Source organism: Ascaphus truei, chromosome 2 (assembly GCF_040206685.1).
Source record: "Ascaphus truei isolate aAscTru1 chromosome 2, aAscTru1.hap1, whole genome shotgun sequence".
Classification (NCBI taxonomy): domain Eukaryota; kingdom Metazoa; phylum Chordata; class Amphibia; order Anura; family Ascaphidae; genus Ascaphus; species Ascaphus truei.
The window spans coordinates 487460280-487485824 of NC_134484.1; the positions used below are offsets into that span (position 1 = coordinate 487460280).

At 46.7% G+C, this 25545-nt stretch overlaps 2 protein-coding genes across 3 annotated transcripts in view; one reads left to right on the forward strand and one right to left on the reverse strand.

Moving 5' to 3' along the window:
* Positions 1–25545, forward strand: part of LOC142488427 (uncharacterized) — a 1092840-nt gene that overhangs the window by 641779 nt on the left and 425516 nt on the right. The gene's annotated exons all lie outside the window — the stretch shown is intronic.
* The window catches only part of LOC142488458 (uncharacterized), a 49701-nt gene continuing 24922 nt past the window's right edge, over positions 767–25545 (reverse strand). The window contains exons 2-6 of the mRNA XM_075588984.1: positions 20113–20451; positions 19713–19826; positions 19223–19336; positions 4793–5857; positions 767–4625 (exon numbers count right to left, since the gene is read on the reverse strand). Coding sequence (XP_075445099.1) covers positions 3853–4625; positions 4793–5857; positions 19223–19336; positions 19713–19826; positions 20113–20131 — 2085 coding nt within the window. The 5' untranslated portion in view covers positions 20132–20451 and the 3' untranslated portion in view covers positions 767–3852. The remainder of the gene's footprint in view (positions 4626–4792; positions 5858–19222; positions 19337–19712; positions 19827–20112; positions 20452–25545) is intronic.

The following is a 25545-nucleotide window of genomic DNA, read 5'->3' on the forward strand; positions in this document are numbered from 1 at the left end:
AGAGAGAGAGAGTGAGGTCAGAGAGAGAGAGAGAGAGTGAGGTCAGAGAGAGAGAGAGAGTGAGGTCAGAGAGAGAGTGAGGTCAGAGAGAGAGAGAGTGAGGTCAGAGAGAGAGAGAGAGTGAGGTCAGAGAGAGAGAGTGAGGTCAGAGAGAGAGAGAGTGAGGTAGTAAGGTCAGAGAGAGAGTGAGGTCAGAGAGAGAGAGAGTGAGGGTCAGAGAGAGAGTGAGGTCAGAGAGAGAGAGAGAGTGAGGTCAGAGAGAGAGTGAGGGTCAGAGAGAGAGAGAGAGAGAGAGAGAGAGAGTGAGGTCAGAGAGAGAGAGAGAGAGAGAGAGAGAGAGAGGTGAGGTCAGAGAGAGAGAGTGAGGTCAAAGAGAGAGTGAGGTCAGAGAGAGAGAGAGAGAGAGAGAGTGAGGTCAGAGAGAGAGAGAGGGTGAGGTCAGAGAGAGGTCAGAGAGAGTTCAGAGAGAGAGAGTGAGGTCAGAGAGAGTTAGAGTGTGTGAGAGTGTCTGAGAGAGACACCAACTGCACACTGCAACTGTTAGGTATGTATATACACCTTTGTTTTTACTTTGGGCGCCGCGTAAAAATCCTGATCGCCTTGGGGAGCCTTGAAAAAATCCTGATTGCCTTGGGGAGCCTTGAACCGAAAAAGTTTGGGAACCACTGGGTTAGACAATAACAAAAATACTTCCCACCCATATTCAGCAATATATTAACACCCAATAGAAAGCAAAAGTCCTCAAAATGTTCAAGGTCATTTATTGTGAAACATTTCTTATACAAATGCATTTCATTCTTAATAAAATGTAAAAAAGCAAATACATTTTAGTATATTTTAAGAATAACAAATGATTCCATAAAAATGTTACCTTAACTACAGCCACACTAAAGCCCCTTTCTTCACCATGTTATTTTTATTTATTTATTAAATGTTTTACCAGGAAGTAATACATTGAGAGTTACCTCTCGTTTTCACATATGTCCTGGGCATAGAGTTAAGATGACAAATAATACATGGTTACAAATAGTTACATAAGTGAACAGGGTATACATTATATACAAGACATTGCATGCACAGTTAAAGATAATATATATATTATAGGCGTATGTAACAGTTACAGAGCAGATTAAAATGTGAGACAGCCTTAGTTTTGAAAGAACTTAAACTGGTGGTGGATGCGACTGAGAATGTTGAGAAATTTGACATTAAGGGGGTCTAACGTAAACAGCACTGACATCTCAGCAGCCATTTTGGCAGACTATCCTTGTCAGCCATTTTTGTCTTGTTTGCTATAAGTTTTGTATGTCATTCAGTCTGTGTCTGTGTTCCATGTGTTATGTGCTGATTTCTGTGAAACTTGTCTGTGTGAACATGAGAAAGCAGAGTGGTTGTTGGGCTCTCAGTAGATGCTTTGTATCCTTTGCCAGCTGCAAATGATGAGGTGATGAGGAAGGAGTATGTGGGAGTGTGGGGGGGGTAGAGAAAAGTCCAGGCAATAATGAGAAACCTTGAGTCTGAGATAAGCAGTTTCTCACATTGTAACTCTGAAACAAAGTATCAATAATAATGTGGAGGAAAGGTTACTGAAGCTGATGTAATCCTTTTTGCTGATTTACATATATTCATTTTGTTTCTTTATTATACAATTGTGCTATTTTTATGACGCACAAGCGACCTCATAAAGGGGCGTATGTTTTCATTTTTAGGGTATAAATATGTCACACCATATTAACTGTTAGAGAGCTTTTCTATAGAAGCTTTCTCCTGTGTACACTGAATAAACTCATTTGATAACTACATTTTTTGTTGTAACATTTTTACAGCTTTAACACGAGAGTCTCCGGTAGGTTGTTCCAGTTTTGGGGTGCACGGTAAGAAAGTTTATAATTACCCCCTCGACCCCCCTTCTCCTGTACACATTAATAGGGCGTGGGGAGGCGAGGGTTAATGGGCATGGGGAAGGAGGGGGTCAAGAGGCACGGGTGACAGCCCAGAGAAATACGGGGGAGAGAAAGGGGTTGAGTCATGGTGGAAGGGAAGGGGTATGAGGCATGGCAGAGGGGAAGTGGTTAATATGGAGGGGTGAGATTACCAGCAGGAGGATTCCTCATAGCTGCATGTGAAAGTCAAGGAGCTTCCAGACTCGCTCCCACTCCACTGTCTCTACCAGACCCACACACAGTCCTCTCTCTAACACAGTCCCCACCCCAACGCCTCCCTGCCAGACCCACCCCCACTCTGCAGCTGCTGATAGGAATGCCATGGTAAGAAGTAATGGCAAGTATTGCGTTACCGTCCATTTTTATTACTGCAGTATTACTATGCGACTGGTATATTGCCCAACCCTACTTTGAACAAGCACATATTTTATCTCATGCATGAATCCTCATGTGTGTAATGAGGCTGATCCTCTGTGAAAAGCTTTCCCCCCACTATGTACATAGAAATGGTTTCTCCCGTGTATGAATTCTGTGGTGGGTGAGGAGGTGGCTCATTGCGCTGAACCTGTGAAACCAACTCAACTGTGGCAAGTAACACAGATCAAGAAGCTTCCTAAAGAGTGCGACAATACACTCAACAAGAGAACTTGGAGTAATGAGGCTCAAGCCTCGGTATCCAATATCACCACTGACAGATTTAATCTGTCAGTCAGAACAGAACGGTCAGGAGGTGGCTCATTTGAGAAAAGCTTTGCTCACACTCTGTACATGTGAATGGTTTCTCCCCTGTATGTATCCTCTGGTATAAGAGGAGGTTGTTCTTAACCCTCTGCGGTCCAATTAATTTTCACTAAGCGCGCCAGCAAGTCTAATTTATTTTCCAGAAAAACCACATACAGCTTTTTTTTTTTTACTGCGTGTGCACACACTCACACTGCGTGCTCTCACTGCGCACGCGCTCACTGAGCACGCACTCTCACTGTGCACTCTTACTGCGCGCGCGCTCTTAATGCTCTAAAGATCTTATCTTTGCGCGCGCACCCGCAATCTTTGCGCGCGCGCAATCTTTCTGCATACCTCCGATATCAGCTGCTTTGTCTGCTGGGGCTGGGTGCAGGGCTGGGGGGTTGGAGGAGGGCAGTGATCAGTGCAGCTGCTCGGAGAAGGGGAATGCAGGGGACTCACAGCACACACACACCACACACACTGCCCCCCTACACCCTACCCCAGATGTCAGCTGCTTTGTCTGCCTGTGCGGTTTGGTGCAGGATTGGGGGGGGGGGGAAGCAGAGGAATCAGTGCGGCTGCTGGGAGAAAGGGACTCACAGCACACACAGCCAGCCCCTCCCCCCCACCTCTGATGTCAGTGCTGGGAGAAAAGGAATGCAGGGGACTCACAGCACACGCACAGCCCCCCCACCCCCGATGTCAGCTGCTTTGAGGATCGGTGCAGGGCTGGGGTGGATCGGTGCAGGGCTGGGGGCGTGATCGGTGCAGGGCTGGGGGGGCAGGGGAGGAGGGATAAGTGCGGCTACTGAAGAAGGGGAATTCAGGGGACTCACAGCACACGCCACACTCGCACAGCCCTCCCCTACCTCTGCTGTCAGCTGCTTTGTCTGCCTGTGGGGATTGGTGCGGGGCTGTGGGGCGGATAGGTGCAGGGCTGGGGGGGGGGGGTGATCGGTGTAGGGCTGAGGGGGGGGGGGGGGCGGGGGAGGGATCAGTGTGGCTGCTGAGAGAAGGGGAATGCAGGGGACTTGTGCTGCAGCCGGCACCTCGCTCCATATCTTCCTCCCTCCTCCCGATCCGACATTGTACCGCAAGTGGCAAAATATTTTGGTGGATATATTCCGACATTAGACTGGAAAGGGTTAATACAGAATGGTTTCCCACACGGTGTAGATGTGAATCATTTCTCTCCTGTATGAATCCTCTCGTGTCTGAGGAGTTTTCTCTTAATACTGAATTGTTTCCCACACTCTGTACATGTGAATGGTTTCTTTCCAGTATGAGTCATCTGGTGTCTGAGGAGGCTGCTCTTAATACTAAATTGTTTCCCACACTCTGCACATGTGAATGGTTTCTCCCCTGTATGAGTCATCTGGTGTCTGCGGAGGTTTTTCTTAATACTGAATTGTTTCCCACACTCTGTACATGGGAATGGTTTCTCCCCTGTATGAATCCGCTCATGGTTGAGGAGCTCCGTCTTAGTATAAAAGCTTTTACTACACTCTGTACATGGGAATGGTTTTTCTCCTGTATGAGTCATCGTGTGTCTGAGGAGAGTTCTCTTAGTACTGAATTGTTTCCCACACTCTGTACATGTGAATGGTTTCTCTCCAGTATGAGTCATCTGGTGTATGAGGAGGTGGCTCTTAAATATGAATTGTTTCCCACACTCTGTACATGTGAATGGTTTCTCTCCTGTATGAGTCAACTGGTGACTGAGGAGGCTTTTCTTAATACTGAATTGTTTCCCACATTCTGTACATGTGAATGGTTTTACCCCTGTATGAGTCATCTGGTGTATGAGGAGATTGCTCTTAAATGTGAATTGTTTCCCACACTCTGTACATGTGAATGGTTTCTCCCCTGTATGAGTCATCTGGTGACTGAGGAGGTTTTTCTTAATACTGAATTGTTTCCCACACTCTGTACATGTGAATGGTTTCTCCCCTGTATGTATCCGCTCATGGATGAGGAGCCCCGCCTTTAAAGAAAAGCTTTTACTACACACTGTACAGATGAATGGTTTCTCCCTGTATGAGTCATCTGGTGACGAAGGAAGTGGGTCTTAGTATTGAATTGTTTCCCACACTCTGCACATGTGAATGGTTTCTCTCCTGTATGAATCCTCTGGTGTCTGAGGAGATGGCTCTTAATTGTGAATTGTTTCCCACACTCTGTACATGTGAATGGTTTCTCCCCTGTATGAATCCGCTCATGGATGAGGAGCCCCACCTTTGTAGAAAAGCTTTTACTACACTCTGTACATGTGAATGGTTTCTTCCCTGTATGAGTCATCTCGTGTCTGAGGAGGGTTTTCTTAACACGGAATTGTTTCCCACACTCTGTACATGGGAAGGGTTTCTCTCCAGTATGAGTCATATGGTGACTGAGGAGGCTTTTCTTAGTACTGAATTGTTTCCCACATTCTGTACATGTGAATGGTTTTTCTCCTGTATGAGTCATCTGGTGACGAAGGAAGTGGGTCTTAGTATTGAATTGTTTCCCACACTCTGCACATGTGAATGGGGTTTCCCCTGTATGAATCCACTCATGGATGAGGAGATCTTTCTTTATAGAAAAGCTTTTACCACACTCTGTACATGTGAATGGTTTTTCCCCTGTATGAATCCGTTCGTGGTTGAGGAGATCTGCCTTCTGAGAAAAGCTTTTACTACACTCTGTACATGTGTATGGTTTCTCTCCTGTATGAACCCTCTGATGATTGCGGAGGGTCCACTTAGTACTTAACTGTTTCCCACACACTGTACAAGAAAAAGGAGTCACTGATGTCTGAATCATCTGGTGTGAAAGAAGTTTCCCCTTCAGTGAGAAACTGCTCCCACCATCTGTACATGTAAAGGTTTGCTCCCTAGCGGGGTCACAAAAGTGTGTGAGCAGGTCCCTGTCCAGTGAGAAGCTTTTGCCACACTGACAACAGAGAAAAGGCTGAGCACCACGGCTTCTTATTAAATCTCTCGCATACCTTTTGCTGGACCCATATTTAGAGTCCGTCTCTGCTGTGTGCTGTACAAGCTCTGTAAATTCATCATCATGTGGCACTGGTTCCCTGCACGTGTCTAAAATGTGGCAGGAATCATTGTTTTTTGGCACTTCTGGGCAGCGAGGAGTCAGCCAGCTTCTGGATGCATCAGAGCTCAAGTTCTGTTCCTCATTCAGGCCGTTCTCTAACAGAAGTAAACAAAAAAAGACAGAACAAATGTTTTCAATCTGTAAATCAAATTACTGAACGCAAATTACAAATCCAAAACACTGAAGAATTTATTTCACCGATACTTAATTAACAAAATATTCTCTTCACCCAGGGTTTTAAAATTGTGGCACATTTTGGCACATGGACATCCAGTGACCCCTAATGACTGTGGTGGTTCCCGGAGGCCTGAAATGTATTTGTAGCAGCTCTCACAGTGAAATCATTGATACATATATAACTTGTATTTATTACTGTATTCATTATTTATTTATTTTTTTCAAACAATTTTATTAGTCATTCAGGTAAACATACAGTGGCATTGTGCACAAAAGCCTAACATTTTCAATTCCACAATTTTTTGGGGGAAAACAGATAGACAACCGCCGTTGTCCGTAGAAAAAGGGAGGGGAGCCTTCGAAGAGGGAAGGCAGAGGGGGGGTGCTGGGGAGGTGAAGGGGGGGGGGGGTAGAGGGGGGTGAGAGGTAAAACGGGGGGGGGACCCATCTGACTGTTTAGGGGTATGGTCTTTAGGGCTGTGTTCGAGCGCCTATGGTGGGGTGGTCAGTGTCTGGTGCGTTGGATTTGGTTGTCTGGTCCTATTGTAGGAGATCCATGGATCCCAAATATCCTCGTATGCCGGCATTTTTTGTCGGACGATGGCGGTGAGCCATTCCATAACCATCACCTCGTCGACTCTTTTCCTGATTGTTCCTAGTGCAGGCGTAGTCGTTTTCCTCCAGGAGGCCGCAATACAGCATCGAGCCGCGGTCATAATGAAGGAGATCAATTTCCTGACTGGCCGGACAATGTCCTTCAAGGGTGCAGCCAACAGGTAGGTCAGTGGTTCAATAGGCACTTCTAGGTCGGTGACCTCTTTTATTAAAATTTGGACCTTGGCCCAATACTTAACAATTTCGGGAAAGGACCACCAGATGTGGACCATGTCCCCTCTATGACCACAGCCTCTCCAACATAGATCTGATGCCAGAGGGTAGATTTGGTTTAATCGTGCTGGGGTAAGATACCAGCCAAACATAATTTTATAAATGTTTTCCTTTATTGTAGTACATAGGGAGGTCTCCGAGGCTGTCTTCCAGATTTCTTCCCAAGTCTCTCTGTCTATATCAGTATTCAGGTCAGCTGCCCATTTGAGCATATAGTCATGCTCTTTTGGGGACGAGGAGCGTTCTAGAGCCCCATATATATCTGAGATTAGACCCTTCTGGTGGGTCTTTGTCTCGCAAAGAAGTTCAAATGATGTGAGAGTGGGGTATTCTGGAAGAGGGCATGTTGTCCTAATAAAGTTTCTGATTTGAAGATCTTTGAATGTGTCCAATTCTTTCATTTTATATTTGGTCCTTACCTCTTGGAAACTCAGAAGCCTCCCTAGGCTCAGAAGATCCGCAATCGCCTCTATACCCCTGGTGCTGTATTGTTTGAACAGTTTAGATCCACATCCCGGGGGAAACTTTGGATTGTTGAAAATGGGGGTCAATTGGGAGCTTTTGGTGGTAAGACCATATTTGTATTTACAGCGTGACCAGACGTCCCACGTAAAACGAGAGGCCTGTAGTTTTAGGTTGTGTGTACAGTATGACCCTCTCCTCTGTCCAGGCTCCAGAGGCAGGCTTGCAGAGAAGGCACTTTGGCACACTGAGTCTCTATCTCCACCCAACTACAACGGGTCGGGTCAGAATTCCACATTACCACCTGCTTGAGCTGTGCAGCTAGGTAATATCTGTGTAAGTCCGGTACCCCCAGACCTCCCCTAGATCTTGCAGCCATCAAAACCGATCTGGCGACTCGGGGTCTTTTGCCCTGCCAAATAAAGTGAAATATTCTATTTTGCATGTTTTGAAGATCAGCGCCTGGGACGTGGGTCGGGAGTGTTTGAAAGAGATATAACATTCTTGGGAGTATATTCATCTTAGTGGAAATCATTCGACCGATCCACGAGATCTGGTAACCTTCCCACTGATCTAGATCCTTTTTGATCTTATCCAATAAACGCGGGTAGTTATCCCGGTATAAATCCCGATAGTGCCTTGACACATTAACTCCCAGATATTTAATGTATGAAGGGCACCATCTGTAGCTAAAATTGGTTTTGAGGAGTTTAACTTCGGGATCAGGGAGACTAAGATTTAGGGCCTCTGATTTGTCGCTGTTTATCTTATATCCTGATACTCTGCCAAACTCCGTCAGTTCCCTCTGGAGGTTGGGGAGGGAAGTTAGAGGTCTCGTCGGAGTAAGGATGATATCATCAGCAAATAGGGAAATTTTGTATTGTGATTTATCGATCAGGATTCCCTGGATGTTCGGGTTCCGTCTTATTTTAGACGCCAGTGGTTCAATCGTGAGGGCGAATAGAAGGGGGAGATGATAGGGGGCATCCTTGACGGATACCATTCTGGATTAGGAATCGTTCAGAGCCTCCGCCCGAGAGGCGTACCGAGGCAGAGGGATTCTTGCAAAGTGCTTGAACGCCCTTTAGGAACGAGTCTCTGAAGCCAAATTTAATCAGTGTCTGGTTTAGAAATAGCCAGCCAATCCTGTCAAATGCCTTCTCTGCGTCGAGGCTTAGTAACATTGCCTTTGAGCCTGAAAGGTGGGCATGGTCTACTAAATTTATTATTTTGCGTGTATTGTCTGAGGCCTGACGGCCCAGGACAAACCCGACCTGGTCTTTGTGTATCAATCTCGGGAGGATGGGATTAAGTCTGTTCGCCAAAATTTTACTGTATAATTTAAGGTCGTTGTTCAACAATGAAATTGGTCTATAACTGCCACATTGGGTGGGGTCCTTCCCATCCTTAAGTATTATTGCCAAATTTGCGGACGACATTGTGGACGGGATAGGGCTCCCTTCTAGAAATGAGTTGAACAAACTTAATAGATGCTTGTACAAAATGGGGCAAAATTTTTTGTAGTATGCATTTGTGAAGCCATCAGGGCCCGGCGCCTTGGAATTTTTGGAGGCTCTAACGGCCATTTCAAATTCGTCTAGCGTGATTTTCGCGTTTAGGTAAGTATTTTCTTCCTCTTTTAGTGAGGGAAGGTCGCATTCGGCTAAGTAACCGGCGGCTAATGCCGTGTCCGTCTCTTTAGAATTAGCAGTGGGTTTTTAGGTTATACAGTTTAGTGTAAAATTTGGTGAATTCCTCTGCTATTTTTTTTTCGTTATATTGGAATTCACCAGAGTTATTCCTGATCGCCGTGATTTGCGATCTTTTCTGTATTCCTCTTAACTTGCTGGCAAGAAGTCTATCGGCCTTGTTCCCTTTATCATAATACCGCTGACCTGTCCATCTAAGAGCTTTTCTACACTTTCTAATTGGATGGTCCTTAAATCGTTTCGAGCAATTGTCAATTGTTTATAAATTCTCCGGGAGGGGTTATTTTTGTGCTGTTGCTCTAAGTCGATGATTTTGGTTGTGAGCTCTTTAGTTAATTTGAGTTTAGTTTTCTTCCGGTGGGAGGCAATCGAGATAAAATTTCCTCGAATTGTCGCCTTATGGGCTTCCCACAGGCTTGCTGGAGAGGCTACAGAGCCTTTGTTTATTCTAAAGTATTCCTTAAGGGATTTTTTGAGTTCCATCACTGTCCCGGAGTGGTTCAGTAAGGAATCGTTTAGTTTCCAGCAGTATGAGATAGTTTTTCCAAAGGGGATGGATAGGGTCATGGTGATGGGAGCGTGATCTGACCATGTAATTGGGCCGATATCTGTGTCAGTGGTGGCCTCTAGTACGTTCTTGGAAGCGAGAAAGTAGTCAATACGGGAGTAAGACTGGTGAGGCGCCGAGTAAAAAGTATAATCTCTTTGTCCCTGATGTTGTGTTCTCCAAATGTCTACCAGAGAAAAGTCCCCAATAATGTCCTTGAATTTTTTCCCCAGTCTTTGTGACTGAGTAGAGTGTTGTCGTCCTGGGTGGCTCGATTTGTCTTCCTTTGGGTTGAGAGCCATGTTTAAATCCCCGGCAATGAGTATTGAGGATAGGTATTGAGGGTCAATTTCTTCCAGAACCTTTTTAAGAAATTGCGTCTGGTTTTCGTTTGGGGCGTATAGGTTAATAAGGGCGATTGACGTGCCGGATAGTGAGCCGTAGACTACAATAAATCTCCCCTCTGGATCTGCCTGGGTTTTTGTTAGATTAAATGGGGTGCCCTGTCGGAACAGAATGGCAACCCCTCTACGCTTGCTGCTGAAAGATGAAAAATAACTAATTGGGGCGGGTCCAAGAACGCACACCAGTGAAGGCGGGCAGGGTGGAGACCCAGAAGATTCTGCAACTTCAACCGGCTTCCGTAACGCCGGGATGGCTTATTCGGTGGGGTGGTAGGCCTGTTGGATGTTTTGCTCAATCTGGCCGTGTGTGAGCGGGATTGGGCAAGGGAGGGGGGGCTGGGTAGGGGGGCGAGGGGATTAGGTCGTTAAAAGTTTCTGTGGGGGTGGTTGCTCTAGGGGGCGGAGGGGGGAGGGGGGAGAAGGTTGGGGGGGAGGAAGTAGCAAGGGGAGAGCCTAGGGGGGGAGTGGAGGGAGGGGGGGTAGTTAGGGGGGGTGGGCGAGGGGGGGGGAAGGAGGGAGGGCTGGAACCTCGTTTTGGGCCCACTGTCGGTGGAGCCTATTGTATAGTGATGTTGTATACCTAAGGTGTTTAGTGACTGGTAGGGGGGGGGGGGTATGTAGGGGGGGGTCTCTGATCCGTTGGTGAGAGGGAGGGAGGGCGTAGGGAAGGGTGTAGGGGGGGGAGGAAGTGGGTCTCAGAAGAAAAAGGGGTAAGGGGGGGAGGGGGGAGCAGAGGGGACCGTGCGTAAGCGCAACATCTTTCCTTCTCAGGGAGACCTGGGAGGGGGTGGGTGGAGGGAGGGGGGGGGGTGGTGGTGGGGGGGGTCCCTGGGGGGGAAGGAAAAGGGGATGGGGGGGGGGGTACAGGCTTGAACATGGAACCTTCAGCATTGTTTAGAATTCACATGAACAGTTTACATATTATACAGTTGACTTGGCATAAGTGTTGTGCGACCTCATGTGGAGGTCCCGGGTAATGCGTCAGTCAGGACCATATTCATGAGCATGTTTAATCAGACAGATTCAAGGGAGAGTGGACCGTCACAGGGGGACGGGGTTAGGAGGGGGCAGGGAAAGGGAGGGGTGGGGTATGTGGGGGGCAGGGGGGGATAGGGGGAAGGTCCTGGAATGGGGAAAGGTAGGGGGGGAAGAATGGGGGGGGGAGGGGGAAGGGCGGTTGGGGCTTAGGTGGGGTGTCAAACGGTTTATTTGCAATCGACATCGGTATACCGCAGCATCCTGTATATTCAGGCCCTGGTGAGGCAGGGAAAGGGGGGTGGGGGGGGGGGGGTAGGGGGGGAAGGGGGAAAGGGATATGGGATGGGGGGGTGGGGGGGTACAGGTTTATACATTCAACCACAGGCATTATACACAGTTTACATTGAGCAATGTTGATACCAGACCTTCGCTATGGCCCAAGTGTTATGCAACCTTGTGCGATGACCCTGTGGTCAGCGTGTATCAGGTCCATCTTTGTGACCTTAGTCGGCCAACCTAGCATGTAGGTAAGTAGTTCTGCCCTGAGGGGGTTAGAAGGGGTATGGGTGGGGGTGGGGGCGGGGAGGGGGTGGGGAGGGGATAGGGGGGTAAGGATGTGGAGGGCGGGCACGGAGAAGGGAGGGGGGGGTCTAGGGTAATGGGGGAGGAGCAGGGGGGGTATAGCATTGGGGTTGGGAGGATAAGGTGGGGGGGATAAGGTGGGGGGGGATAAGGTGGGGGGGGATAAGGTGGGGGGGGGATAAGGTGGGGGGGGTGGGACCATCTCAGTCGCTGCGCTTAAAACATTATACAGAGAGAACATTCATTGCTATAGGTATCTCACAGTGACGATAATACAGGGTTAGTACACCTTTTTTATGTCTGCTCAGAAGGTTTATAGTTTCATATCTATGTAAACTTATGAGTGTCACTGGGTTGTGGCTGGGATGCATGCATCCTTTCTTGGGGGGTTGGCGGGCTGGAGGAGGGGTTGAGAGGGAGGTTAGGGGGAGGGGGGTGGGGTGGAGGGGGTTAACAAGGACGGGGGGGGCGGGGGTGAGGCAGGTATTGGGTAGGGGGGAAGGGCTGGGGGATTTGGTATTGGAGGGGGGGGGTGAGAGGGGGGGTGGGTATTAGGGGGGAGGGGGGAGACTGGTGAGGGGAGGGGGGGTAAGGGAATGCCCTTTAACTTCAATGTTGGCCCTTCCAACTAGGAGGGCGTGACAGCTGGGGCCGTTAAGGCCTGCCGCCAAACTTGGGGTGATGGCCAGTGTACCAACTGGGGATAACCGGGGATAACATGAGGGGAACGGTGTTACAGACCCTTCGTGAGCGCCTCGACCTCAGGAGCGACCGGTAAATCGTGAACCGCGGAGGGGGGGGGGAGCCAAGGTCCCATGGAACCGTCAGGGGCTGGGGCGGCGGCAAAACCTCTTGACCCCCCCTCGGCCAAGGGGGGGGTACCTGTGTCCTATCCGGGGACCGGGCTGTAGCGTGGGCTCCTCCGGTGCTGAGCGCTCGATGACTCTGGTCTGGATCGGCAGGTCGGGGCCACGTGATGCGGAGAGTGGAGTCTGGAGGTCGGAGGGCGCGCGCGGTGATGACGTCTGCTTCGTCTCAGTCTCGTCCAGGGTGCCTCGTGGTGTTCCGCAGCGGAATGGAGACTCTTCAGACGCCATCTTGGGAGAATCCGTCTCGCACGGGGTGGGCTCATCTCCTCGTCTGCCAGCGATGTGGTGGGTGGCTCCCTCAGAGTGTCAGCAGGGATGGAGTCGGTCGCCTCTCTGGATGTTGTTGGTAGTCTCTGTTAAGAGGTTAGTGGTGCAGCTTCATTTGGTGCTTCTTTTACAGAGGCCCACAATGGGGACCCTCCCGACGCCATTTTAGGTGGTGATAGGAAAAAAGCTGTAATCTCCCGGGAGGGTCTCCCTGTGTGTAGGGAGCGCCCGTCATCTCTCCCTGGACTGTCTCTGCCCCGCGATTCGCTCGAAGGTTCTAACCGGGTGATCCTCACGTTCCCGGGGTCTATTGTCAGGCTGGTGAGCATGGTGGAAGGGATCCGCGGTGAGGCCCAGGGTTTTAGCCAGAGGTTCCATATCTTCGGGCTGTCGGATGGTCAGGAATTTTCCTTTGTGAGGGATAATCAACTTAAAGGGGAAGCCCCACTTGTACTTTATTCCCCTTTCCCGGAGTAGGAGTGTCAGGGGTCGCATCGCCTTCCGTCTGTCTACAGTAACTTTAGAAAGATCATTGTAGACCTGTAGTGGCTCATTCTGGAACGCGATCGTGTCCTTATCCCTGCAGGCTCCAATCAGTTTGTCTTCAGTTGAGAAACTGTGGAGGCGCACGATCAAGTCCCGCTTGCGATTTGGGTCTTCTGAGCGTGGGCCTAGTGCCCTATGTGCCCTGTCTATTTCGAGGTCCCGTGGGTCTAGGTCAGGGGAGATAGTCAGGAAAAAGTCCGCCAGGTATGCCCTAAGCTGGGAGGGCGCTATCGCCTCAGGGATACCACGGATCCGCAGGTTTTGCCTGCGGCCCCGATTCTCCTGGTCTTCCAGACCGTCCCGGAGGGAGTGGATCTCCTGGCCCAAGCGGATAATCTCGTCGTCCGCCTCTGATTGGTGGTGACCTGGTGTCTGGGCGCCATCTTGCCGCCTGCCTCCCACCTCAGTAGATTGCTTATCGGGGGTAAAGAACCTTCCCACCCCTTGGGCTGATGATTTTTTCCCCTACTCGCCATCCCTGCAGTTTCAGGGATAGATTATGTTCTTTTTGGGATGTTTTTGGCCGGGTGAAGAGGTTTGAAATCAGTGATTATACAGAGGGGTCTCTGGAGCTCTCCCTCTACCTGTCTGTCCTGGCTGACGTCATAGACACGCCCCCCCCCTGTATTCATTATTTAAGGATACATGTACATCCTCCAAATAATTAACATTGAAAATGTCCATGAGAAGTAAAGTTAAGTAACTCCAGGTCTATCATATTAGTGCGTTAATATCAACTAAACCAGACAGCAACCTATAGTGTAAAGATACTGTAGATGCCCATGTATGTATGTCTTTATTTATATAAGGCCTGCAGTGTACTCAGCGCTTTACAGCAGAAACAATACAGTACAGGGAATTATAATACAATAAGTGCAACAAACAAAATCAGACAATCTAAGTGATGCAGCGACTACACTGCCCATGTAATATTCTGACATAAAACTCACAAACTAAACCTGCTCCATTTTGTGTCATATTTTGTCAGTCAAAAATACTATTCATACAATTTCCCAAGCACGCGGCCTTGGTGTAATATTTGACTCCTCTCTTTCCTTCTTCTCCCACATTCAAAACAAAGAAAAAAAGGAGCACTGCAGAAAAGAAGAACTGGAGGCAAAAGTAGAAAAATTAAGAGAGTTATTGAGACACAGCCTAAGTTAAAAGAGAAACCTCCAACGCGTTTCTCGCCATGGGCGCTTTATCACAGAGTGGTTTCCTGAGTCTAGAGAGTGTCACGTTATAGGCACTCCCCGCCGGAAACACTACCTACCTGTATCAAAGGTAAAAAAGTCCCATGAGAATAAAACAGTCCGGGGAAAATGTAACCACGGAAAGAAGGCAGTATAACTGTGGGGGAGAAACCCAGCAAAAGGACACAATAAAGAATACAATAACAATAAACTTAAATAGACTCATAAGGACAATAAAAATTAAATGAAAAAGCATCAAATTTAAAAATGGATAAGATGTGGAGAATAAAATTATTTAAATTAACTGCAACACAAAATAATATAATCATGTAATAATATACATATAATAAATGTAAATTCAACTATCAAGGCAAAGAAAAATTTGAATCTTGATAAAGGGAATATACAGTTAGGTCCGGAAATAATTGGACACTGATACAAGTTTTATTATTTCGGCTGTGTACGAAAATAAATTCAAGTTACAGTTAAATAATGAATATGGGCTTAAAGTGCAGTATATGAGCTTTAATTTGAGGGTATTCACATCCAAATTGGAGGAAGGGTTTAGGAATTACATCTCTTTAATATGTAGGCCCCTCTTTTTCAAGGGAACAAAAGTAATTGGACAATTGACTCAAAAGCTGTTTCATGGACAGGTGGGCTATTCCTTCATTATTTCATCATCAATTAAGCAGGTAAAAGGTCTGGAGTTGATTCCAGGTGTGGCATTCACATTTGGAAGCTGTTGCTGTGAACCCACAACATGCGGTCAAAGGAGCTCTCAATGCAAGTGAAACAGGGCATCCTTAGGCTGCAAAAAAAAAATACAAAATCCATCAGAGAGATAGCAGGAACATTAGGAGTGGCCAAATCAACAGTTTGGTACATTCGGAGAAAAAAAAAAAAAAAAAGAACGCACTGGTGAGATCTACAACACAAAAAGGCCTGGAGGGGGATGATCGTAGGATCCTTTCCATTGTAAAGAAAAACCACTTCACAACATCCAGCCATGTGAAGAACACTCTCCAGGAGCAAGGCATATCATTATCCAAGTCTACCATAAAGAGAAGACTTCACGAGATCAAATACAGAGGGTTCACCACAAGGTGCAAACCATTCATAAGTCTCAAGAATAGAAAAGGCCAGATTAGACTTTGCCAAAAAATATCTCAAAAAGCCAGCCCAGTTCTGGAACAGCATTCTTTGGGCAGATGAAACTAAGATCAACCTGTACCAGAATGATGGGAAGAAAAAAGTATGGAGAAGGCTTGGAATGGCTCTTGATCTGAAGCATTCCACATCATCTGTAAAACTTGGTTGGGGCAGTGTGATGGCATGGGCATGCATGGCTTACAATGGCACTGGGTCACTAGTGTTTATTGATGATGTGACAGAAGACAGAAGCAGCCAGATCAATTCTGAAGTGTATAGGGATATATTGTCTGCTCAGATTCAGCCAAATTCAGCGAAGTTGATTGGACGGCGCTTCATTTTACAGATGGACAATGACCCAAAACATACTGCGAAAGCAACCCAGGAGTTTTTAAGGCAAAGAAGTGGAATATTCTGCAATGACCGAGTCAATCACCTGATCTCAACCCGATCGAGCATCCATTTCACTTGCTGAAGACAAAACTTAAGGCAGAAAGACCCACGAACAAACAACAACTGAAGACAGCTGCAGTAAAGGCCTGGCAAAGCATCTCAAAGGAGGAAACCAAGCGTTTGGTGATGTCTATGCGTTCCAGACTTCAAGCAGTCATTGCATGCATAATATTCTCAACCAAGTATTAAAAATTAACATTTTATTTATGATTGTGTTAATTTGTCCAATTACATTTGAGCCCCTGAAATAAGGGGACTGTGTATGAAAATGGTTGCAAATCCTAAACGTTTCATACAATATTTTTGCTCAAACCCTTGAATTAAAGTTGAAAGTCTGCACTTCTATTGCATCTCGGTTGTTTCATTTTAAAATCCATTGTGGTGGCGTACAGAGCCCAAATTATGAAAATTGTGTCAGTGTCCAATTATTTTCGGACCTAACTGTACATAATGATTAAGATGTAAATAAATAAATCACACTGAGAAAATTGCCATATTAAGGATACAATACTACTCATCCAATGTGACTAGAGAGACACATATGTATCTCAATGATAGAAACAAATGTATATGAAACACACACAATATTATATAACCTGAGAATGGGCAAAGGAATAATATAGTTTAGAGAAAATGTTTTAGGTCCCATTCTGTATTAATCCCAAAATGGGATAGAGTATTAAGTGAGTGGGTCCAAAACATCTCACGCTGATTAAGCTGTTTAATTCTATCACCCCCTCGTGCAGTGACAGGTATAGATTCAATCCCCTCATGTAGGAACAGGTATAGATTCAACCCCCTCGTGTAGGAACAGGTATAGATTCAATCCGCTCGTGTAGGGACAGGTATAGATTCAATCCCCTCGTGTAGGGACAGGTATAGATTCAATCCCCTCGTGTAGGGACAGGTATAGATTCAATCCCCTCATGTAGGAACAGGTATAGATTCAATCGCTGAAAAATGAAAGGTGGACAAGTTTCCCAATGTACAATTTGTAAAATGTTTGGAAACTGGGAGCATCTGATCTAGTTTTTTTAATAGAACAAATGTGCTCCATAATTCTGACCTTCACTGGTCCGATTGTCCGCCCAACGAATCCTCGACCACAACCACAGGTTAAGTAATAAATCACAATATTACAATGAATAAAAACTGAAATCGTGTGTCTTTTCTTACTGTATACAATATCAATAGATTTTATAGGATTGGCATAGCAACAAATACAACATTTACCATATTTTAAAAATTTACCATATTTAAAAAAAAAAAAAGTGTATTAAATTTGATTCATGAACACTGTCTGAGCTGGAGGTAAATAAACAAGGCGAAAGATAGTTTGCCAAGGATTTAGCCTTTCTAAATGCAAATTTTGGTCCTGGTTCAATTGACTCTTTAAGGTCTTCCTCCAAGGTGAGCACTTCTCAATGTTTCTGGATGATTGAGCGGATTTGATCTATGCTGTGTAATAAACAGCGGATTGGACCCTTCGGGAGTGCCCTGGTCTCTCATTGATTTAAACCCCCTGCCTAGAACCAGTTGAACCATAAGACAGTAACTCAGCATGAGTACAGAGTTTGGCATTCATGTAAGCCTCCTCTATATCCCTGTTCTACAGCCCCTGACAGAAAATCTGTTTGCCAATTCGGTGGCCTGTTGATTAAAATAATCCTCGTTAGAGCAAAGCCGCCTTAGGCGGAGGAATTGGCCCTTGGGTATACCCCGGATGAGTGACCTGGGGTGATTTCTATCCGCTTTAAGAAAGGTATTTCTGGAATTCTGTTTCCTACAAATGTCAGTCTGTATTTCTCCTGTAACGTCAATAAATAAAGTGATATCTAAATAATTAATCTGATTAATATGGGGTTCATAAGTAAAGTTGAGATTCAACATATTGGAATTAAGTGTATTAATGAAAGTGTCCAGTGAATGTGAATCCCCTTCCCAAATCATACTCAGGTCATCAATATAACGCTTGTAAAAAAATAATATGATGCCGAAAATGATTAGAATCACCAAAAATAAATGTGGATTCCCAGAGACCCATAAAAAGATTAGCATATGACGGGGCAAAGGAGGTACCCATAGCCGTACCCCGTGTCTGCAAGTAAAACTGTGACTCAAATAAAGAATAATTATGAGTCAATAAAAATGTGATGGAATCTAAAAGAAAAGTGCGAAGTGAAATAGATAATGAGGAGCCGAAGAGTAAAGGGTTAAATACTCCCCTAGCAATGCTCACAGGGAATGTCCACGTGTTAAACATACACTTTGTATCCTTTAGAATCTTGTATTCCTTCCCAAAGAAGCCTAGACCTCCATTATCCACATCAGCCAAAATCAATAATGTCACATATCATGTCCTTTCATAACCACTCTTGATAGACTTCCACTAGCCTTAATAGGTAAATCCTATGTGGTTGTCAGTGGTTTAGGGCAGGGGGGCGCAAACTTTTTTCCCTGCGCCCCCCTGCCGGCTGTCCCCTCACTCCCGCGCCCCCCTCCCAACCCCAAGTTACCCGCGCTCCGGCGTAATGACGTCACGTTGCCATAGCAACGTGACGTCACATGACCTCGCAGCGTCATTTTGACGCCGCGTTGCCATGGCGACACAGGGAGGAAGCCGCCGGAGCCACGGTAAGTTAGGTTTACAGAGGCCCTGCAGCTCCCCCGGCACTTAATTTAAGTGCCTTCGGGAAGCGCGCGGGGCCTCTGTAAACCCCGCGCCCCCCGTCGGCAGTGTCGCGCCCCCACTGGGGGTCGCGCCCCACAGTTTGCGCACCGCTGGTTTAGGGTACTGTAGATATATAGTATACATCACTTTCACTGTCCGGAAGAATTGCCTGGACTCTTGGGACACTGTCCTCCATCTATCAGTTAAGCTATGTCTAAATACTGGATATTATTGTGTATCTAGTGACCCTTAATGAGAGGGTATTGTTAAGCTGGGGAACCAGGTTAGTTAGGGATGGGTCCCTTGAATTTGTTTTCCCAAATGCGTTATATTGTATCTATTGATGGTCAGACACCCATAACTCTGCATTTCCAACCTTTATATGTGTCTGAGAGCCATATTGCACTTCTAACTCTGCTGCATGTGGCTTGTCCCAGAACACCCAGCAGGCCTGGGGACTTCCTATGAGAGGCAATTAACCATGAACATTCACTAAATGTGACCATGCTCCTTGTAACAAGATAACACCCCTTTGTGCAGACAAAGGGGAAAAGGTACTCACCAGAGACAAGAAATGGAACAGTTTCACTCTTTATTGGGGTAAGATGTTCCTCAGTGTTCGGTTCTTCCTTCTCTGACTTAATCTCTAAACTCTCCAGCACAATCACTGGGAAACCTGGCAATAAGAAAAGGGAAATCCATCATGTAAAGCTGGGAGTGGGGGCGTTTCTTGTGATATCAGTATACAGAAATACTCTATACTGATTCCTATGGGGGAGGGGTGAAGTGATTGATTTTACTTTGTTATTAACCCTTTGAGTGCTGAAGAAGTTTTTACCCCCAAGTGCTGAACACATTTTGGAGCTACCAATGTTCAAACCTCAATAACAATAATATCCTCAATATAACCTTAGATAAATAATTTTTTTCTTTAGGACAGGTATCTTATCATTGTATACACGCTTTAATATTATTTACCAAAATATTGTACACATTTCAGTCCATTTTTAAACATACTGAATAAAGACAAGTGAGGATGTAATGGTACTTACCACAAATAGGAAATGCATCTATTTCTTCCTTTATTGTGGTCAGATGTTCCTCAGTGTTCGCCTCTTCTTTCTCTGACTTAATCTCTAAACTCTCCGGTAGAACCACTGGGAAACCTGGCAATAAGAAAAGGGAAATCCATCATGTAAAGCTGGGAGTGGGGGCGCTTCTTGTGATTTCACCTCCTCTGATATTGGTATAATATAATACCTCCTGTAAAGAAATGAATTACTAGCCCTTCTGGCAGAACATGACAGAGGTGAAGATATATTATCTTCTTACCTGCTGATGGTGCTATAAGAAAATAAGATTAGTTTGGGTGTTTGACGCGCATAACTGCCAAATAATCGGATATTCCCTCCTTGCATATTCCAAAGACACAAAATGATCTCCTCTACTCACTTAACAAGCGTGGATCCATGCTGGGAGTGGGCAGCGCTGCTCTGGGAGGTGCTGGCAGTGGGCAGTGGTCCTCTGGGAGGTGCAGGGAGTGGGCAGTGCTGCTCTGGAGGTGCTGGCAGTGGGCAGTGCTGCTCTGGAGGTGCTGGCAGTGGGCAGTGTTGCTCTAGAGGTGCTGGCGGTGGGCAGTGCTGCTCTGGAGGTGCTGGCAGTGGGCAGTGTTGCACTGGAGGTGCTGGCAGTGGGCAGTGCTGCTCTGGAGGTACAGGTGGTGGGCAGTGCTGCTCTGGAGGTGCTGACCGTAGGTTACGTAATCTATATGTGTTTGGTTTTAGAATGTGCCTGTATATAAAACAGAATTGTAATGATCAGTTTTTTTTGGACAAATATACAGCATTTAGCATCAGCTCTTTCACACCTAAATCATTAACCCCAAAAGAGTCGGAGTAGACAGGGGCACCAAAAAACACATATGGTCCATTCACAAACAGGAACTTCATTTTAAACACTGCAAAACTTTAATGGCTCAGGATTGTGTCACAACACAACCATCTAGAAAAGTATAAAGAGAGTCGGAGATTAGCAGCCAAAAGACCAGTAAAGTTCTCATAGTGTAACATAGTAACATACTGTACAGTTCCACAGTATGAAGATGTAGCCAGGTCCCCCTCTGCTTGTCGCCCTGCCCTCACCTTGCTGGCGATCGCGGGTGCCACCGAGCCCCATGGCGGACCCGGCGGCGGACCGCAGGTGTGGGTGGTTGCTGGGGGAGCTGTGCGGCAGTTGCTGTGTGCGGCGATAGTGAGCCAGGTAATCCCGGCGGCTCCCGGAGCAGGGTGCCGCCATCTTAGATTGTGCACGCATGCGCAGTAAGAATTTCAGTGCGGTGGCCAGCCGGGAAGTTCGCGCATGCGATTTGTAGATGCCCTAGACATAACGAAGGCAGAGTTCCTAAACGTAATGAGGTATGCGTTCATGCAAATAGAGCCAGCGCCAGGAAGAGATGGAGGCTCCGAGAGCAGAATTGCGAGATGTACGCAAGGAACAGGATTCTCTCACAAGTGGACTAAACGTATTGAAAATACTGTACAGTTCCATAGTATGAATAAAAAGCAGATACAGCACATGAGTGAGACTTTGATAAATGCTCCCGATACTCTCTCAGGTCCATCAGTTCTGCTCCATACTGACACAGTCTCACTTTCCTATTTCATACGGTGAGAAGTGGGTAATGCAGAGGAACCAGTGCAGTAACTTCCCTCACCTTAACCCACCATAATAAATAGGGGGGTTTGATCCCTCACAGCCTCATTAATTTGTTCCCCGATCACCTCCAGTTTCTCACATTCAGCTCATTTGTACCTGCCAGGACATTCTTATATAAAGGAGTGCCTGGGGAAACACTCAATAACTTCCCCTCACCTGTCCCCACTTCTCACTATATTAAATAGGGGGGTTTGAACCCTCACACTCATTAATTTGTTCCTCAATCAACTCCAGTTTCTCACCTGCTCACACCCTTATAAGCCCGTCCTTTTATGATGGGATCACTGCTTCCCGACCCAGATAATTTCCAGCGGAATAGTTAATAGCGGAATAGCGGATACTGAATCAAAAGCACTATTCTCTGTGTTATATCTGTGGAACGTATCATATATATATATATATATATATATATATATATATATATATATATATATATATATATATATATATATAGTGACAACCACATCACGTTGAGGTCCCTTTGATCCCAAATAAGGCCGGAAACACAGTACTTCTATTTACGTGGGGTTTATTTATAGGGGTTTAAGTAACATATTCACAAGTCCACCATCCCTTTAAGAAAACCAAATTAAAATAAAACATAAATAAACGCCTATACCTGTCAGGGAGCTTAATGACTTCTTCAGTCCCTTACTATCAGGGCCCCCAGCTAAGCCAGTTGTCAGCCCAAAACATGCCCTGGCATGGGCAATACAGTAACAGCACAGTCTTTGTAAATAATAGAAAGCGTTTTGCTTATCTTATTCCATCTGGTAATGTCCCTGCTTCAGCACGGCTCTCTCAGGAGCTTCTCACACTATTTCAGCACAGCTCTCTCAGCAGCTTCTCTCACACTGCTTCAGCACGGCTCTGTCAGCAGCTTCACTCACAATCTGCCAACTTCTTTAACAGCCTTTGGTACTGTAGCTGCGGAGCCCCTTCTGCCTCCCGCCTTCTCTGAGGGAAAACCGGTCTGTCTCTCACTGCCTCTCTGGCTTCCTGGGTCTGGCTCTGTGTCTCACAGCTTCCTGTATCTTTTTAACCTGCAGGCTTTCAGGAATCCTGCTTAATTAGGCTGCAGGTGCTGGAAGGTTAACTTGTTGAGTGCTGGAAGGTGCACATATCCTACATTCCAGCCTACTGAGACAGTGACTCTGTCACATATCCTCCCCTCCAGCTCATTCCTACTGGGGTCTGCGACCAGTGCACAATTATCGTGCACCCACAAAGACGTCCTCTCTTTCCATTTCCTAGTCTTCCAATTGAAAAATCTTCCCTCTGGGACAATTACCAGGCCTTCTGGGCCTGCAGACTGGTCCTTCGCAACCACTTTATCTTGTGCCGGCCTGAGTCTAGGGTTGAAGCTCCGCCTTTGTTGTGTCCCTTTTTTCAAATGTTCCCGAGCATCCTGCTGTCTATCAGCTATCTCTGCCTTCTTGCTCTTGTGCTTAGAGTCTCCCTTACCCTGTAGAAGTGCCTTGACCCTCAGTTGGCTCATGGAATTCACTCGCCAGTGCCTGTTTGGCCTTTTCTCGTGAAGACAGCAACTCTGCTTCAGTGGTGATGGCTTTTGGACCTTTTCCCATCAGCATACCTTTAGTGTTGGGTTTCACATCATTTATCTTCAGAACTTCAATTTGGGTGGGGGTCTTATTAACCCCAAGTGCACCCCATGATGCCTCTCTATTACAGTCGGCAGACTCGCAGGCTTGGGCCTGTCTTTCTTGTCCCCTTAACTTACTCCGTTGGGAGTGTTGCTGGACAAACTGTGAGGTCTTTCTCATTTTACGAACATGGATACTCTTTAGTCCCATTCTCGACTGTCTCTTCACAGCGGCTACCTTCCTTGCAAGGAATCCACTTTGGGTCCCATAGTACAACTGGCTTCTTACTGTGCTACTAGATCGCACCTTGATCTTCCCATTCCGTTCCTTGTGGAAAGTAGACTGTAACACTACAACAGTATGGCAGTCATGCTTCCTGGTGCGCCTCACTTGCTTTATCTCTACCGCCCTCTTTTCCATGGACTGCTTCTGTGACCCAAGTGTCTGTCTTAGGGTAGTAACCGCTTTCTTCAACTTCAGCTGAGGAACCTCCTGCATGGCAGCCTTAGAGTCCAACATAGCTTCCTGCTCAGTCTAAAGAGCCTTGAGCCCCTCCCTCAGGTCGCGCTTTTGCTTCTCTGTCATCTTGCGGCCAGCACACTCCGACTCAAGGTCCTTTCTTAAGTTTTGAAGCAGTCCTTTTGTATGTCTTTTCCCACTCAGTGCGGCTGTGTCACGGTTATGCTCGCCACAAACCTGGTTCGGACCGCGTGGCTGAGGTGGGGTTGTATAAGCACCGACCTTAGACCGCGCAGGCTGATCCGGATTGCGCAGTTCGTAGTCATACGTAGCAGGGTCGGGACTGGAGAAGGTAGCATCATCAGTGGACAAGCCATGGTCAGGACTGGAGATCAGGGTAAACGTTATTCAAGCAGGCGTTCGGCAACAGGTAATCAGAAGTTCCCCGCCTCAGCTTAGGAGCGTGAGCGCGGGCGTGGGTTCTGCGCGTGAGGCAACCATGGCCCATGGTACTGGTCTCAGGAAAGGGCAGGCAGACCAGAGTGGGCACACCGCCATGCAGCACTGGTAAACCAGTGCTTCAGCGCAAGAGTCCAGAGCGGCCTGTGCAAGGAGAGAGAGAGCTACAGACCTCAGGACTCGTAGACTGGCCTCTGCTAAGGGTAGGGCAGCAGAACACAGGAAACAGGAAGCTGAAGAATACACGGGAGGTGCTCCGCTTCAGCACAGGAACCAGGACACAGCCTCTGCTATGGAGAATGAGCAGCAGGCCCCAGGAACCAAATAGATAGGCTCTGCAGAGAAGGGACAGCAAGCCTCAGGAGACCAGGAGCTGAAGTCAACACTGGAGTGACCTCCGCTTCAGCACAGGAACCAGGACACGGCCTCTGCTATGGAGAATGAGCAGCGACCCCAGGTACCGGTAGATAGGCTTTTGCTGTGGAAGGATAGCAGAGCACAGGAAACAGGGAGCTGAAGTCAACACTGGAGAGACGTCTGCTTCAGCACAGGAGACAGGAACAGGCCGCTGCGTGCGACTAGCAGCCGACCTCAGGAAACAGGGATCTGAAGTTAACATGAAGAGTATATAGTTAGTATGGGGAGTGAACCCCGTGAAGTCCGGTGCTCAATCAAGGTATAATGCTGGGTGTAGTACTTTTGCAATCTCAGAGGTATATGGACAAGATGAAACAACGATCCCCTGCTGATAAAATATCATAAGCTTTAGAAATGCCGAGGAAGCATATAACCAGACTAATGCAGCCAAGGAGGGAGGCCCGTTTTGCAGGAAGGAAAACAGAGACAAGACGTAAAGCCCTATAAGACTCCCGTCATGTACTCATAATGTGACCTAAACCTGCTGCCCTTATCCGCCTGGCGTCTGAGTTGCTCCCTCGTTGGCGTCCCGGTCTGTGCTCCGCAGCGGCTGCGCTCCGGAATGACGTCACCGCTGGCGCCGGCTTGCTTGCTCCGGGACCTCCTGGATACGTCACGGATAGCGGCGAACCCTCGCAACAGCAGAGGGAAGTTGCTTCGTGGCCAGAAGACTCCAAAGCAGGGGATCGTTGGCGTGCTCCAGCCGAATAGTAAAGCAGCAGCAAAAGGTAAGTTTGTAGGCGGGCACTGCAAAATCAGGATCTCAACCACGAAGTGTAGATAAAATCAGCTTTATTTGAACATATTGCTGGACATCACAGAGACTCCTGTTTCTCTGACGCGTTTCGTTCCTAGTAGGAACTTTATCAAAGAGTAAATGGAGTCTCAACAAGCAGATCTTAAATAGGCAGGTCTCCCTCTGCTATTGGCTAATAGTGTGTTGACACAGGTGAGTTTACTTAATCAATTACTGATTAGAGAATTGAAGCCTCATGCGTGGAGGAATCCTGCCTATTCTCAAAATGTATAATACATACATATAGGGACAATTAATAACATACAAAAAATACAAAGAAATTTTATATTAAAAAAATATATTAAAAACAACTGGATGTGAAGTGCAGCAACATAGATATAAATGTATATATTGTAATCCATAGCACAAGATGTTTTACCATCATGGAGAAAGAGTTGGAGAAATTCTTTTAGACTAAATGTCATAGAGGTAGCA